The 17,517-nt window shown below is 34.4% G+C and overlaps 1 protein-coding gene across 4 annotated transcripts in view; it reads left to right on the forward strand.

The window, feature by feature from the left end:
- LOC117324348 (cAMP-dependent protein kinase regulatory subunit) overlaps positions 1-16,850 on the forward strand; it is a 120,296-nt gene extending 103,446 nt beyond the window's left edge. For all 4 annotated transcript variants that reach the window (XM_033880165.1, XM_033880172.1, XM_033880159.1 and 1 more), the window contains exons 6-11: positions 3,994-4,092; positions 4,210-4,269; positions 6,931-6,991; positions 14,336-14,457; positions 14,696-14,777; positions 15,913-16,850. In XM_033880165.1, the coding sequence (XP_033736056.1) occupies positions 3,994-4,092; positions 4,210-4,269; positions 6,931-6,991; positions 14,336-14,457; positions 14,696-14,777; positions 15,913-16,085 (597 nt within the window). In that variant the 3' untranslated portion in view covers positions 16,086-16,850. The remainder of the gene's footprint in view (positions 1-3,993; positions 4,093-4,209; positions 4,270-6,930; positions 6,992-14,335; positions 14,458-14,695; positions 14,778-15,912) is intronic.
- Positions 16,851-17,517: the final 667 nt, after the last annotated feature.

The following is a 17,517-nucleotide window of genomic DNA, read 5'->3' on the forward strand; positions in this document are numbered from 1 at the left end:
CTTAGCAATGGTTTGACTGGTAGCATCCTATTGGATTGAAGTAGGGATTCAAAATTGTATAAAGGAGCTGACCCCCCAGGGGGCAGAGGGCAGGGTCAAATGGGGTCAATTGGTCTAAACAAGTTTTCCTCTGAAACTAAGCAATGGATATCACTCACATTTGTGTGGTAGCATCCCTATGGGTCGCTCCAAAAGTCAATTTCATTTCATGGATTAATGCACTTTGTGGCATTTTTAGTATTAAAATAAAACCAATGTACATGTACCCATATATGCTTATGATATATATTGACATACAATGTAGCAATACCAGCAACAAATATACTCAAGCATCACTCTTGCTTCATATCTCATGAAACCAGGTGAGCGATACAGGCCCTCTGGGCCTCTTGTTGATTGATGTTTTTTAGGTGTAATACATTCTACCTTTCAATGACTTTTAGTTTGAGCCCTATAGACATCTGTTAGATTTTGGTCAAGTATTGCTACTTGTATGTAGATTGACAGAGGTTTCTAGATCTTGGTTAAGTATTGCTACTTGTATGTAGATTGACAGAGGTTTCTAGATCTTGGTTTATTGCTACTGTTGTAAAGCGTGCCAGAGGTTTCGAAATCTTGTAAAGCATGTCAAAGGTTGCTAGATCTTGGTCGAGTATTGCTACTGTTGTAAAGCGTGCCAGAGGTTTCGAAATCTTGTAAAGCATGTCAAAGGTTGCTAGATCTTGGTCGAGTATTGCTACTGTTGTAAAGCATGCCAGAGGTTTGTAGATTTTTGTCGAGTATTGCTACTGTTGAAAAGCGTGCCGGAGGTTTCTAAATCTTAGTAAAGTATTGCTAATGATGAAAAGCGTGCCAGAGATTGCTAGATTTTGGTCGAGTATTGCTACTGTTGTAAAGCGTGCCAAAGGTTTCTACATCTTGGTAAAGTATTGCCACTGTTGTAAAGCGTGCAAAAGGTTGCTAGATTTTGGTAGAGTATTGCCACTGTTGAAAAGCGTGCCAAAGGTTTCTAGATCTTGGTCGAGTACTGATGTAAAGCGTGCCAGAGATTGCTAGATTTTGGTAGAGTATTGCTACTGTTGTAAAGCGTGCCAAAGGTTGCTAGATTTTTGTCGAGTATTACTACTGTTGTAAAGTGTGCCAGAGGTTGCTAGATTTTTGTCAAGTATTACTACTGTTGTATAGCTTGCCAGATGTTGCTTCGTGTACATCTTATTTCATATGTTCATTCTATATTTTAACATCTAGGTGCTATAAAGCTTCCCAGAATATCTCTGATCAAATAGATTCTTACTATCTGCATGTTAAATAATTAAGATTAAAGACCCTTTGATACTAAATGTGTGACCTGACATCAGGCAGGCGAGATTCAATCTGATCACCAATGTTTCACTGTAGTAAAGGACAGAAATGTTTCTAGTTGAAATAAAATAGAATTTTATTTCAGAATAGTTCCCCCAGAAACATGAGAGAGTTTTAATTAACAAATGCTATGCTATTGTTTTTGTCACTGTCTTTGCTTCTATTTGAGAATACTGGTCAGTAATTGTAAATATAAGATTATATCAGCAATACATTGCCACAACTTTTTATCTCAAATGGAAGGAGTGTCACATTTTCTTTGGATTAGAATTAACCTTCATTATTGTAACTCTGGCCTGGCAAACCAAGCGTGAAAACAACCCAGTGGACAGAAACATCATATGGACAGAAAAGTACACAAATGAACATACAGGTGATAGGACCTTGGGAGATGTATGCTATTTAATTCTACAGTGAATAGTCATTGACAGATCCCCACATTTCAACTTCATGTTTCTGATCACAAATGTCACTATTTTCGCTGAAAATCAATCTTATTACATGTATTTTAAAAAAGTAATTTAAAGTAATCAGCTCTGCTTGGTATTACTGTCTGTTGTTACTTCACCTCTCTTTAGATTGGAACAGTGACAAAACTCTTACCTTGATGACCACCACATATATGTATATGATAGCTGATTTCTAAGGAAAAAGTATAAGCTTCTCCACAACAATGTTTTCCCTTCACTCGATTCATCACCAACCTAAATGTAGCAAATGCAATATGCTGGAAGAGTAAAGAAACAGTGCTTCCCTCAATGGTATTGCGGTTTGAGAGAACAGTAACAGCAGATATAATTGAGTTTAGGAACACATATGAACTGTTACAAGGGAAAAAACATTGAACCCTATATCATAACATCAACTTTGAAATTTAATTTTGATGTACAGGTACAATAAATTGATTTATGTGAACATTGACATGTCAGCATGGGGGGCTTAATTCAGAACCTCATGACTTCCAATTGATCATATTATCTTCTATTACTGATTGGACCTGCATTAGTTATACCCATGGAGGAACTGAGGACTACATTTTGTTGATGATATCAGATAGATACTTACTTGTATATGGGTTTCAGTCTAGCAGTGTTTGTTTGATCTATAAATGTTGTTCAAGTACATTTATGAATACATAAAGTACAATAATGTAGAATCTGTAGAAAGAGAAAATCTGAATAACCAGAGAGGTTAAATGTCCGTCTCTCAGATTCTGGATGTCATCTGGTTATTTTGATAGGGTTGAAGGTTTGACATTGTCAGCTGTTTGTAATGAGGTTGATAGCAGTGTGGCCTGGTAGTCTATCTGGTCATATCCCCACTGTAGGCTCGCTAATCATGTTACCATATATGGATAACCGACTGCACTACAGGAACCATAGGCAGATTATCAAGACACAACTTCTCAGAAAAAGGATTTCCGACTGTCATTTTCTGCAAAGTTTTTGAGCAATTTTTTTCAATTTCCTTTTAAGCCAGAGTTGGCAGAACCTCCTACTGTGGCTTTATTAGGATGTGGAGATGTAGCCCGGGGAGAAATATCAGTGTGACATCTGATTAGCTGACTACTTCTCAAACAGGCTTTCTTCACAAGTCAGGAAGAATCTCGATAGTTTCAATAATGACACTCATTTAGAATTCTAGGTTAAATCCTCAACTTTCTATTGTAGGCCAATTAGATCGCAGAATATACGCTAAGATCCACATCAACAACTTCATGTGGTATAGATATCAAAGACAGGGAATATAAGCTTAGAGTCACGTAAACAAATCCAGGTGTAGTAGATATCAATGACAGAGAATATAAGCTTTAGAGTCATGTAAACAAATCCATATAGGGGGGGGGGGGGGGGCATTGACCATCGATCAGTTGTGTGTAGAGGTCAGCATTCTGTGTGAGGGGAACACAAGTGACCATTGATGAGATATGTGTAGAGGTCAGCATTCTGTTTGAGGGGAACACAAGTGACCTTTGATAAGCTGTGTGTAGAGGTCAATATTCTGTTTGAGGGAAACACAAGTGACCTTTGATAAGCTGTGTGTAGAGGTCAACATTCTGTTTGAGGGGAACACAAGTGACCATTGATGAGCTGTGTGTAGAGGTCAACATTCTGTTTGAGGGGAACACAAGTGACCATTGATCAGCTGTGTGTAGAGGTCAACATTCTGTGTGAGGGGAACACAAGTGACCTTTGATGAGCTGTGTGTAGAGGTCAACATTCTGTTTGAGGGGAAGACAAGTGACCATTGATCAGCTGACTGACACTACAAGTTTGTAGATAAATACCATTCGTATAGAACATTGGACATCTAGTTTTCTAAATGGTAGTTTGGCAAATCAGACGAGTTCAGGTAATTGATCAGATGTTAGATAAATGTGGAGCATCAGGGAACTAATGTTCAATCTGTCTGACACCTAATTACAGTGTTCTACAGTAAACAACAAGCCCGATACACACCGTTCTCATCTGCCTATAGTCCAGAATATGTTTGGTCTTTTTTGAAACGACTTGCATGGTCACTCTCTTTTAAACTTGACAATAATTAGAAAATAAGTGATCATAGAAAAAAGGTATATATTAGCATTGAATGTATTGTGGTATTGTGCTGACAATTTTATATTTTTTTCAGATTTTTGTTAACAATGAACATGTGACAACAATAGGAGAAGGAGGAAGTTTCGGGGAGTTGGCACTGATATATGGAACTCCCAGAGCAGCCACAGTGAAGGTAGGGCCGATACACCTTCCTCTTCTTATAACAGGTTTTTACAAATGATTCCATTTAAGAGATTTAAAGATATTAAATATGTCTTATTGAAATAAAACTTTGTATTTTATGACACAGGCAAAGGGAGATGTGAAACTTTGGGGCATTGACCGAGACAGTTATAGGAGGATTCTTATGGTAAGTTAATGAATTTCACAAAACTTCTTATGTCTGACAGGACATCTGATTGTGTTGATACCCTTAGTTGTTGGGGGAGGTAGCATGCCCACACATGGGGTAGGGCATGATGTTGGCACATTTCTGTTGTGTGCCAGGTTGCAATATATCTGGCAAAATGAAATCTATAGATTCAACAAATATCCATGTATGGTAAGTGTCAAATTCTCTTCGCTGCCAAACTGGAAAAATATGAATCCTTGAAGTGGACCTTACTGATTGTTAATTCAAAGTGTATTTTATCTTTTTTTTGAAGAGCTCGCAAAGGGAGACAAACTTGGAAATAGTGTATTGATTACTTTGGCCTTTTATCAGGCATTTATTGCAGAAGTAATACCAACTCAAATGTAAATTATGAACACATCTAGATATTTGGGAGATAGTTCTGGAGTTCATCAAGAAATGTTATGCATTGCCCTTATGAAAACTTATTTGTCAAAAATAGTTTCAATTATTGGTTGAGAGTGTGAGGGGTGTGTGATAAGGGGCTATTTAACATGTTCCAACATTGTTGTTATGGATACAAATATTTAGTATATCCTGAACATAGTCTCCATACTGACTTTAGAGGCTGACTGATATAAATCTGGATTTGATACTAAAATGACACAGACTGTTAAGTTACCATGGATCCAGAAGACAATATGAATGATATGTGATATTAATGTTCAAATATTAGCTCTTCATGTTCTCAGGACTTCGTTAAAGTTATTTCAAATATTCTTCTCTTTAGAAAAAATATTTTCCGTGTAGTTTCATTAAAAAATTCTCAGTCCTATTGATAATCTGTGCAAACAGAAGTTACTTTGAAACCAGTGTCTGGCAATGAAATAAGGCTCTTTGGAAAAACTTCTGTATTGAATTTCAGACAAAGGTTGGATTGATTGGTACTGATGTAGAAAATGTGTTCATTCCTGACCAATTTCTATAGAAAGTTCCTAAATCAGTCTCTTATTGAACTGTGTGTAATTTAATTAAGGTTTCAAATTTTCCAGATCAAATTAATTTGTTTCAAGTTGCTGACTCTGTTCCATTATAATGAATCTGTGTACTGTGAAATCACCAGACATGCTGCTGAGATTGTTGTTTGTTTCTGCATGTTCGATTTTCAAGTTCTGATCCATTTCCCTGGGTGATTTTGTTCATTAATGAGGAATTCATCATTAATCAGCAACTACAGAAAATTTCATATGTTTGATGTTTTTTCATTGTTTGGAAAATGATAACTGTATGTCCTGAAGGAAAACTGCAGAGCTTTATTGTTTAGATGCCTTGACAATTTTCCTGTAGCAAGAGGTGTTGGATTTCTTCATAATCTATTTGTAATACAGACTGCTGTCTTGAGACTGAATAGGCCAAAGTTTTGATCAAGGGAAAACGTGTTTGATGTATGTGATTCCTAATGATAGTCGTTTCTTACACTTCAATATTCCTGTAGGTGGCAACATATTCTTATCTCATCAAGAGCATAGCTGAAAACTCAATACATAGCCCTCGATTACTCTTTACGCCTTGTCACACCGATTCCTATTATGGTAGAAAGAAATGCTGGTTTAATTGAAGACCTAAATTGTATGGCACAGAAAAGTTGATTTTCTGTTCAGAGTAACAAAGGGCCCTTGTTAATCTGTACAGACCTTATATGGAAGCTTGTAGTGGGTGAGATAGCAATGCTTATTTCACTGGTTAGTTAATCTGTACAGACCTTATATGGAAGCTTGTAGTGGGTGAGATAGCATTGCTTATTTCACTGGTACATGTAAGTTAATCTGTACAGACCTTATATGGAAGCTTGTAGTGGGTGAGATAGCAATGCTTATTTCACTGGTACATGTAAGTTAATCTGTACAGACCTTATATGGAAGCTTGTAGTGGGTGAGATAGCATTGCTTATTTCACTGGTTAGTTAATCTGTACAGACCTTATATGGAAGCTTGCAGTGGGTGAGATAGCATTGCTTATTTCGCTGGTGGTTTGAGGCATTCAGTAACCTTTAATTATAACACATCCACTGGCAAAAGTGCTTTGTTTCTTCATATTTCTAGATTATAAAGTAAGGACTGGCCAAATCAACATATGATCAATAAGTTCAATCATCTAATGCCAGTCTAGGTCAGGCTTATCATATAACTGGGCAGGCTAAAGTAATTAGTTCAATTAGGAATGTAAGAAGCAGGAAAGTTAAGTCATTGATGAGTCACATCACCAGACAATCACATTTAATAATTATAATATTAGGAACATTTTACTGGTTAGCTGGGTATATGTCTGTAATACTGTGGATATATAGTATCTTAGCTTTTATCGGTCGGGTGGTTAAATACTGCTAATAATATGGAACATAAGAATTAATTATTCACCTATAAGATATACAGTCAAACCTGCCATATGTGATGTTTAAATATAGCCTTACAATAAATAGAGTCATAATTATGACAGATGGTCCCTTAATCCAGGTCCAGGTAACTAGTAAATAACATGGGAAGGGGAAAATATGGTCACATCTGAGAGGGAATCTCTTGACTTAGGTGGTCACTAAGGCAGGTTTGACGATATAGCTTTTACACATACTAATGATAATGTGGACACAAGATTTAATATTTAGGATGTTTATATTCACAGGGAAGCACAATAAGGAAAAGAAAGATGTATGATGAATTTCTTAGCAAAGTCTCTATTTTAGGTAAGTATCTGGATGTCTCAAATCAACACATAATTAAATGAGTTACTAGTACACACAGTACAGACGTCAACACATAATTATAAATAAGTTACTAGTACACACACAGTACAGAGGTCAACACATAATTATAAATAAGTTACTAGTACACACAGTACAGAGGTCAACACATAATTAAATGAGTTACTAGTAAACACAGTACAGAGGTCAACACATAATTAATGAGTTACTAGTACACACAGTACAGAGGTCAACACATAATTAATGAGTTACTAGTACACAAAGTACAGAGGTCAACACATACTTAAATAAGTTACTAGTACACACAGTAGAGAGGTCAACACATACTTAAATAAGTTACTAGTACACACACAGTACAGAGGTCGACACATAATTAAATGAGTTACTAGTACACAAAGTACAGAGGTCAACACATACTTAAATGAGTTACTAGTACACACAGTACAGAGGTCAACACATAATTAATGAGTTACTAGTACACACAGTACAGAGGTCAACACATACTTAAATAAGTTACTAGTACACACAGTACAGAGGTCAACACATAATTAATGAGTTACTAGTACACACAGTACAGAGGTCAACACATAATTAATGAGTTACTAGTACACACAGTACAGAGGTCAACACATACTTAATAAGTTACTAGTACACACAGTAGAGGTCAACATATAATTAAATGTACACACAGTGCAGAGGTCAACACATATTTAAATGAGTTACTAGTACACACAGTACAGAGGTCAACACATAATTAAATAAGTTACTAGTACACACAGTACAGAGGTCAACACATAATTAAATGAGTTACTAGTACACACAGTACAGAGGTCAACACATAATTAATGAGTTACTAGTACACACAGTACAGAGGTCAACACATAATTAAATGAGTTACTAGTACACACAGTACAGAGGTCAACACATAATTAAATAAGTTACTAGTACACACAGTACAGAGGTCAACACATAATTAAATAAGTTACTAGTACACACAGTACAGAGGTCAACACATACTTAATGAGTTACTAGTACACACACAGTACAGAGGTCAACACATAATTAAATAAGTTACTAGTACACACAGTACAGAGGTCAACACATAATTAATGAGTTACTAGTACACACAGTACAGAGGTCAACACATAATTAAATGAGTTACTAGTACACACAGTACAGAGGTCAACACATAATTAAATAAGTTACTAGTACACACAGTACAGAGGTCAACACATAATTAATGAGTTACTAGTACACACAGTACAGAGGTCAACACATAATTAAATGAGTTACTAGTACACACAGTACAGAGGTCAACACATAATTAAATAAGTTACTAGTACACACAGTACAGAGGTCAACACATAATTAAATGAGTTACTAGTACACACAGTACAGACGTCAACACATAATTAAATGAGTTACTTGTACACACAGTACAGACGTCAACACATAATTAAATAAGTTACTAGTACACACAGTACAGAGGTCAATGCATAATTAAATGAGTTACTAGTACACACAGTACAGAGATCAACACATAATTAATGAGTTACTAGTACACACAGTACAGAGGTCAACACATAATTAAATGAGTTACTAGTACACACAGTACAGAGGTCAACACATAAGTAAATAAGTTACTAGTACACACAGTACAGAGGTCAACACATACTTAATGAGTTACTAGTACACACAGTACAGAGGTCAACACATACTTAATAAGTTACTAGTACACACAGTACAGAGGTCAACACATACTTAATAAGTTACTAGTACACACAGTACAGAGGTCAACACATACTTAATGAGTTACTAGTACACACAGTACAGAGGTCAACACATACTTAATAAGTTACTAGTACACACAGTACAGAGGTCAACACATACTTAATGAGTTACTAGTACACACAGTACAGAGGTCGACACATACTTAATAAGTTACTAGTACACACAGTACAGAGGTCAACACATAATTAATGAGTTACTAGTACACACAGTACAGAGGTCAACACATATTTAAATGAGTTACTATAGTAAACACAGTACAGAGGTCAACACATAATTAAATAAGTTACTAGTACACACAGTACAGAGGTCAACACATAATTAATGAGTTACTAGTACACACAGTACAGAGGTCAACACATAATTAATGAGTTACTAGTACACACAGTACAGAGGTCAACACATAATTAATGAGTTACTAGTAAACACAGTACAGAGGTCAACACATAATTAATGAGTTACTAGTACACACAGTACAGAGGTCAACACATCATTAAATAAGTTACTAGTAAACACAGTACAGAGGTCAACACATAATTAAATAAGTTACTAGTGTACACAGTACAGAGGTCAACACATAATTAATGAGTTACTAGTACACACAGTACAGAGGTCAACACATAATTAAATGAGTTACTATAGTACACACAGTACAGAGGTCAACACATAATTAATGAGTTACTAGTACACACAGTACAGAGGTCAACACATAATTAAATGAGTTACTATAGTACACACAGTACAGAGGACAACACATAATTAATGAGTTACTAGTACACACAGTACAGAGGTCAACACATAATTAATGAGTTACTAGTAAACACAGTACAGAGGTCAACACATAATTAATGAGTTACTAGTACACACAGTACAGAGGTCAACACATCATTAAATAAGTTACTAGTAAACACAGTACAGAGGTCAACACATAATTAAATAAGTTACTAGTTAACACAGTACAGAGGTCAACACATAATTAATGAGTTACTAGTACACACAGTACAGACGTCAACACATAATTAAATGAGTTACTTGTACACACAGTACAGAGGTCAACACATAATTAAATGAGTTACTAGTACACACAGTACAGAGGTCAACACATAATTAATGAGTTACTAGTACACACAGTACAGAGGTCAACACATAATTAATGAGTTACTAGTACACACACAGTACAGAGGTCAACACATAATTAATGAGTTACTAGTAAACAGTACAGATGTCAACACATAATCAATGAGTTACTAGTACACACACAGTACAGAGGTTAACACATAATTAATGAGTTACTAGTACACACAGTACAGAGGTCAACACATACTTAATGAGTTACTAGTACACACAGTACAGAGGTCAACACATAATTAAATGAGTTACTAGTAAACACAGTACAGAGGTCAACACATAATTAAATGAGTTACTAGTACACACAGTACAGAGGTCAACACATAATTAATGAGTTACTAGTACACACAGTACAGAGGTCAACACATAATTAAATGAGTTACTAGTACACAAAGTACAGAGGTCAACACATAATTAATGAGTTACTAGTACACACAGTACAGAGGTCAACACATAATTAATGAGTTACTAGTACACACAGTACAGAGGTCAACACATAATTAATGAGTTACTAGTACACACACAGTACAGAGGTCAACACATAATTAATGAGTTACTAGTACACACAGTACAGAGGTCAACACATATTTAATGAGTTACTAGTACACACAGTACAGAGGTCAACACATAATTAAGGAGTTACTAGTACACACAGTACAGAGGTCAACACATAATTAATGAGTTACTAGTACACACAGAACAGAGGTCGACACATAATAAATGAGTTACTAGTACACAAAGTACAGAGGTCAACACATAATTAATGAGTTACTAGTACACACAGTACAGAGGTCAACACATAATTAATGAGTTACTAGTACACACAGTACAGAGGTCAACACATACTTAATGAGTTACTAGTACAGTACACACAGTACAGAGGTCAACACATAATTAAATGTACACACAGTACAGAGGTCAACACATAATTAATGAGTTACTAGTACACACAGTACAGAGGTCAACACATACTTAAATAAGTTACTAGTACACACAGTACAGAGGTCAACACATAATTAAATGAGTTACTAGTAAACACAGTACAGAGGTCAACACATAATTAAATGAGTTACTAGTAAACACAGTACAGAGGTCAACACATAATTAATGAGTTACTAGTACACACAGTACAGAGGTCAACACATAATTAATGAGTTACTAGTACACACAGAACAGAGGTCGACACATAATTAAATGAGTTACTAGTACACAAAGTACAGAGGTCAACACATAATTAATGAGTTACTAGTACACACAGTACAGAGGTCAACACATATTTAATGAGTTACTAGTACACACAGTACAGAGGTCAACACATAATTAAGGAGTTACTAGTACACACAGTACAGAGGTCAACACATAATTAATGAGTTACTAGTACACACAGTACAGAGGTCAACACATAATTAATGAGTTACTAGTACACACAGTACAGAGGTCAACACATATTTAAATGAGTTACTAGTACAAACAGTACAGAGGTCAACACATAATTAAATGAGTTACTAGTACACACAGTACAGAGGTCAACACATAATTAATGAGTTACTAGTACACACAGTACAGAGGACAACACATAATTAATGAGTTACTAGTACACACAGTACAGAGATCAACACATAATTAATGAGTTACTAGTACACACAGTACAGAGATCAACACATAATAAATGAGTTACTAGTACACACAGTACAGAGGTCAACACATAATTAATGAGTTACTAGTACACACAGTACAGAGGACAACACATAATTAATGAGTTACTAGTACACACAGTACAGAGGTCAACACATAATTAAGGAGTTACTAGTACACACAGTACAGAGGTCAACACATAATTAATGAGTTACTAGTACACACAGTACAGAGGTCAACACATAATTAATGAGTTACTAGTACACACAGTACAGAGGTCAACACATAATTAATGAGTTACTAGTACACACAGTGCAGAGGTCAACACATAATTAATGAGTTACTAGTACACACAGTACAGAGGTCAACACATATTTAAATGAGTTACTAGTACAAACAGTACAGAGGTCAACACATAATTAAATGAGTTACTAGTACACACAGTACAGAGGTCAACACATAATTAATGAGTTACTAGTACACACAGTACAGAGGACAACACATAATTAATGAGTTACTAGTACACACAGTACAGAGATCAACACATAATTAATGAGTTACTAGTACACACAGTACAGAGGTCAACACATAATTAATGAGTTACTAGTACACACAGAACAGAGGACAACACATAATTAATGAGTTACTAGTACACACAATACAGAGGTCAACACATAATTAAATAAGTTACGAGTACACACACAGTACAGAGGTCAACACATAATTAAATAAGTTACTAGTACACACAGTACAGAGGACAACACATAATGAGTTACTAGTACACACAGTACAGAGGTCAACACATAGTTAAATGAGTTACTAGTACACACAATACAGAGGTCAACACATAATTAAATAAGTTACGAGTACACACACAGTACAGAGGTCAACACATAATTAATAAGTTACGAGTACACACACAGTACAGAGGTCAACACATAATTAATAAGTTACGAGTACACACAGTAGAGAAGTCAACACATAATTAAATGAGTTACTAGTACACACAGTACAGAGGTCAACACATAATTAAATGTACACACAGTACAGAGGTCAACACATAATTAAATGTACACACAGTAGAGAAGTCAACACATAATTAAATAAGTTACTAGTACACACAGTAGAGAGATCAACACATAATTAATGAGTTACTATAGTACACACAGTACAGAGATCAACACATAATTAATGAGTTAACACATATGTAATTAATGAGTTAACACATATGTAATTAATGAGTTAACACATATGTAATTAATGAGTTAACACATATGTAATTAATGAGTTAACACATATGTAATTAATGAGTTAACACATATGTAATTAATGAGTTAACACATATGTAATTAATGAGTTAACACATATGTAATTAATGAGTTAACACATATGTAATTAATGAGTTAACACATATGTAAATGAAAAGGACTCCGTGATCAGGAGGAAAAAGAGTTAACATGTTTGATATAATCTTTTGCATTATAGGATGTTGTCATCCAGACTGCAGGTGAAATAAGTGTGTTAAATTGACTGTAAAACTATGAATGATAAAGCTAATGTCAATGATGAGGCAGGACCGTGTAGAAAGACACACTTGTATTGATTTAATTTTGTTTTACAATTTAGAGATTTCATGTGCGATAAAGAAACATTCTCTCCTCTTTCTCTTAAATCATATCATCAGCAATCTGCAGACAGATCACATCAATATAAAATCTCTCTCACAGTATTCTGATACAGCTCCTCTGCCTAATCTCTTGTGGTCTTAATCAGCCATGATAAATGTAAGCTCTTTGCCAGCTGACAAATTAACTGATCAAAGGAATTGTTTTTTCCACCTGTCTAAGCATCAGCTAGCAATGCCTACACACCATGGCAAACTTTCTACAGAAGACTGACAATAAGAATGGACCTCAGATAGATTGAAGCCAGTTTAGAGATTATCAAGATGATACTTAATGGGATTTTACCTTTTTTGTTTAGAGCATTGCATTGTCATTTAGGGATTCAATGCTACTCTAGATCTGTATATTCAAAATGAACTTAATTAATTTCACAGCAATTATGAAGCAACTAATACAATTGGTATAGCGCAGTATTGATAGTAATGGTGAATTAATTAATAGTAATGGTGAATTAATTGATAGTAATGGTGTATTAATTAATAGTAATGGTGAATTAATTGATAGTAATGGTGTATTAATTAATAGTAATGGTGTATTAATTAATAGTAATGGTGAATTAATTAATAGTAATGGTGAATTAATTGATAGTAATGGTGTATATATATATGTATTAATTGATAGTAATGGTGTATTAATTAATAGTAATGGTGAATTAATTGATAGTAATGGTGTACATATATATGTATTAATTAATAGTAATTGTGTATTAATTAATAGTAATGGTGAATTAATTAATAGTAATGGTGTATTAATGAATAGTAATGGTGAATTAATTGATAGTAATGGTGTATTAATTAATAGTAATGGTGTATTAATTAATAGTAATGGTGAATTAATTCATAGTAATGGTGTATTAATTGATAGTAATGGTGAATTAATTAATAGTAATGGTGTATTAATTAATAGTTATCGTTTATTTGATCAAAGTGTTCTGTAAGGCTCTCTATTTTACATATACAAAGGTTGTAGGCCTTCTGAGGGAAAATGTGAGGAAGGTAGACATATATTCTAATTATAACATTACTCTGTGGATATGTTTTCTTTTGTAACTGACATTTTCATTAGATAGTTTTATGAACTTTTAATCCAGAAAACCTAGACAAATGGGAGCGCCTGACAGTGGCAGATTCTTTGGAGCCTGTGGAGTTCGAGGATGGTCAGGAAATAGTTCGACAGGGAGAACCTGGTGAAGACTTTTTCATCATCACAGAGGTAGGCTGCCATAGTTACTTCCCTTCCTGACTTGCTGACTGAAAAACAGGAATTATCTCCCTTAGACTGTTAACATTTACGCATTCATGATTTTTCGCTATTGCTGTTCTGGAGATAAAAAGTGTGCTAAAAAAAACCTTACTCTCATTTAATACAGGTATATATATCATGTACATATTTCTTAAGATGATATTCTATCTCACCTATTGAAGTATAATGTTTTGTACTGATATTTCAGGGTCAAGCCGCTGTACTGCAGCGGAGAGCAGAGAATGAGGAGGCAGTAGAAGTTGGTAGACTGGCCCAGTCAGACTATTTCGGTATGGAATTCCTATATTGTAGTAAATTATTCAATGTCTGACATTGGAATGCTTATAACCTTAAGATTGTTATCACTGCTTACAGCTTAAAGATTTAATTATGTAATTTTTGACATAAACAAAAACAAAAACCGAATAAATAAAAAACAATTCTTTTGGTCCTACATTGTATGCAGCATCTTGGCAATGCTTCTACTTGAATTTGAGATTACCTGGTTTTACCTGATATGTAATTGTAATTCCATTAATGAATTTCTAACAAGTTGCATCCATGCTAATATAGTCGTTCCACACATTAAATAAATTTTCTTGACTTGAACACATAATAGGGCTTAATCAAATGAGACCCAGAGAAATGAAATATCTCTGTCGCTTGATTATCTGACCTTAGAAAAGGTTAGATAAATCAATCACTTTCTTTGAAAGAATTCAATTTGACTGCTATCTTGAAAATTTCTTAACATAAACTCATATATAAGATGAAGCATTTCATTGAAATATATTGAAAATGATCAATGTATAGTCAACTTAAGTGTGGCTGCCAGAGACATCATGCTTTAGGTCTAATTTGAACTTATAGTCAAATTATGTGAACATGTTTTACCGAAATTGTTATTTTTAAGTCAATCTATAGTTACCTGAACAAAGAACATTCTACATTTTTGATGTCTCAGAAACCCTTGAGCCAATTTCAGTAAAATTGTGCATGATCCTGAGGTCTCGCATACCCAAATTGTGAATTTCGTGATCCTGAGGTCTCGCATACCCAAATTGTGAATTTCATGATCCTGAGGTCTCGCATACCCAAATTGTGAATTTCATGATCCTGAGGTCTCATATTTCCACCTGGGGAGGGAGTAAACTTTACTTAAAATTTATATCAGCAAATCACCTTGATGAGCATTATTTGTTGATCTGCCATTGGAATGATTTAGCCTTGGTTTGATTTAGTATGGGATGACAGTTCGATGGCATACACATATTGGCCTATTCCTAGGGGCTAATGAGTGGGGCCAAAAAGGGTCAAATTGACTGAAATGAATCAGGACTCAGGTGATTGTTAAGCCATACAAGCCTCTTAACTGTAACTTATATTCTTCATGAAAGTAAGAATCTGTACTTTTTCTGTCCACAGGTGAAATCGCTTTGCTGCTGGACCGCCCTCGTGCTGCCACAGTGGTGGCGCGAGGTAAGCTTAAGTGTGTCAAGCTTGACCGTACACGATTTGAGCGTGTGCTTGGACCATGTTCAGACCTCCTCAAGCGAAATGTGTCCCAATACAATAGTTTTGTGTCGTTGTCAGTGTGAACTAGCCATATTTTTGTGTATTCTGTAATCAACAAAAACAAAACTTTAAAACACCAGATTGGACAGTTACCCCATCATAAGCTGATGAGCAGGAACCTGATAGCTGTCGGGTTACAACGCTTCAGTGTCATCAACTGTCAGGACCTCAGAAAAACCACTGATTTATTGTTGGAATTAATTTCAAATTTGATAACAATGACAAAAAATATTTTCATAACAGTTTGATTAAATAAATGATTTTAATGAATCATTTGATAGAAATGTTGTGGTACTGGTAGAAAATGGGTTATGTCCCTTGTGTTATTACAGTTGCTGCCTGATACTTGTGTTTATGATATAGATATTATGATGCGATATAAATACTGCTCATAATTGACATGTTGATTAACTTAGTGGTAGCTTGTATGGGCATATTCCCAGTAAATTCTTTTTTCTTTCGTGAGGGTGGATCTGGATTCATAAGGGTGGATCTGGGGGTTATAACAAACACACTCTTGCCACTGCTGATCTCAAGCATTTATTGACACATAATACAATATCATTAGTGTTGTAAAACAACTGTCAGGTATGTAGAAACATCTATAACAGTACTATATATATATTAGATGGAGGTTGACTGTCAAACCCTGGTGACCCAGTAGTACAGTCTACCAAGAGTTGGGAAGTCTGGGCTAAATATCTGTCTGGCCCTTACAATTTGTCCTTCCCTGCTATACATACAGTAAGATGTACATATAATATGTATACTTAGAAAAAAAATCACAAATAAAAATGTAGGTAAAATGTAGACATTCATTCTAGATACAATGCACAGTAAAGATTTACATGAATACATTCTATATACAATGTTCAGTAATATTTAAATCAATACATTCTGATACAATGTACAGTAAAGATTTTCATCATTGCATTCTAGATACAATGTACAGTAATATTTACATCAATACATTCTAGATACAATGTACAGAAATATTTACATACATTCTATATACAATGTACAGTAATATTTACATACATTCTAGATACAATGTACAGAAATATTTACATACATTCTAGATACAATGTACAGTAATATTTACATACATTCTATATACAATGTACAGTAATATTGACATACATTCTAGATACAATGTACAGTAATATTTACATACATTCTAGATACAATGTAAAGAAATATTTACATACATTCTAGATACAATGTACAGTAATATTTACATACATTCTATATACAATGTACAGTAATATTGACATACATTCTAGATACAATGTACATGTACGGTAATATTTACATCAATACATTCTAGATACAATGTAAAGAAATATTTACATACATTCTATATACAATGTACAGTAATATTGACATCAATGCATTCTAGATACAATGTACAGTAATATTTACATACATTCTATATACAATGTACAGAAATATTTA

The sequence above is a fragment of the Pecten maximus genome, chromosome 1, assembly GCF_902652985.1.
Source record: "Pecten maximus chromosome 1, xPecMax1.1, whole genome shotgun sequence".
NCBI lineage: Eukaryota > Metazoa > Mollusca > Bivalvia > Pectinida > Pectinidae > Pecten > Pecten maximus.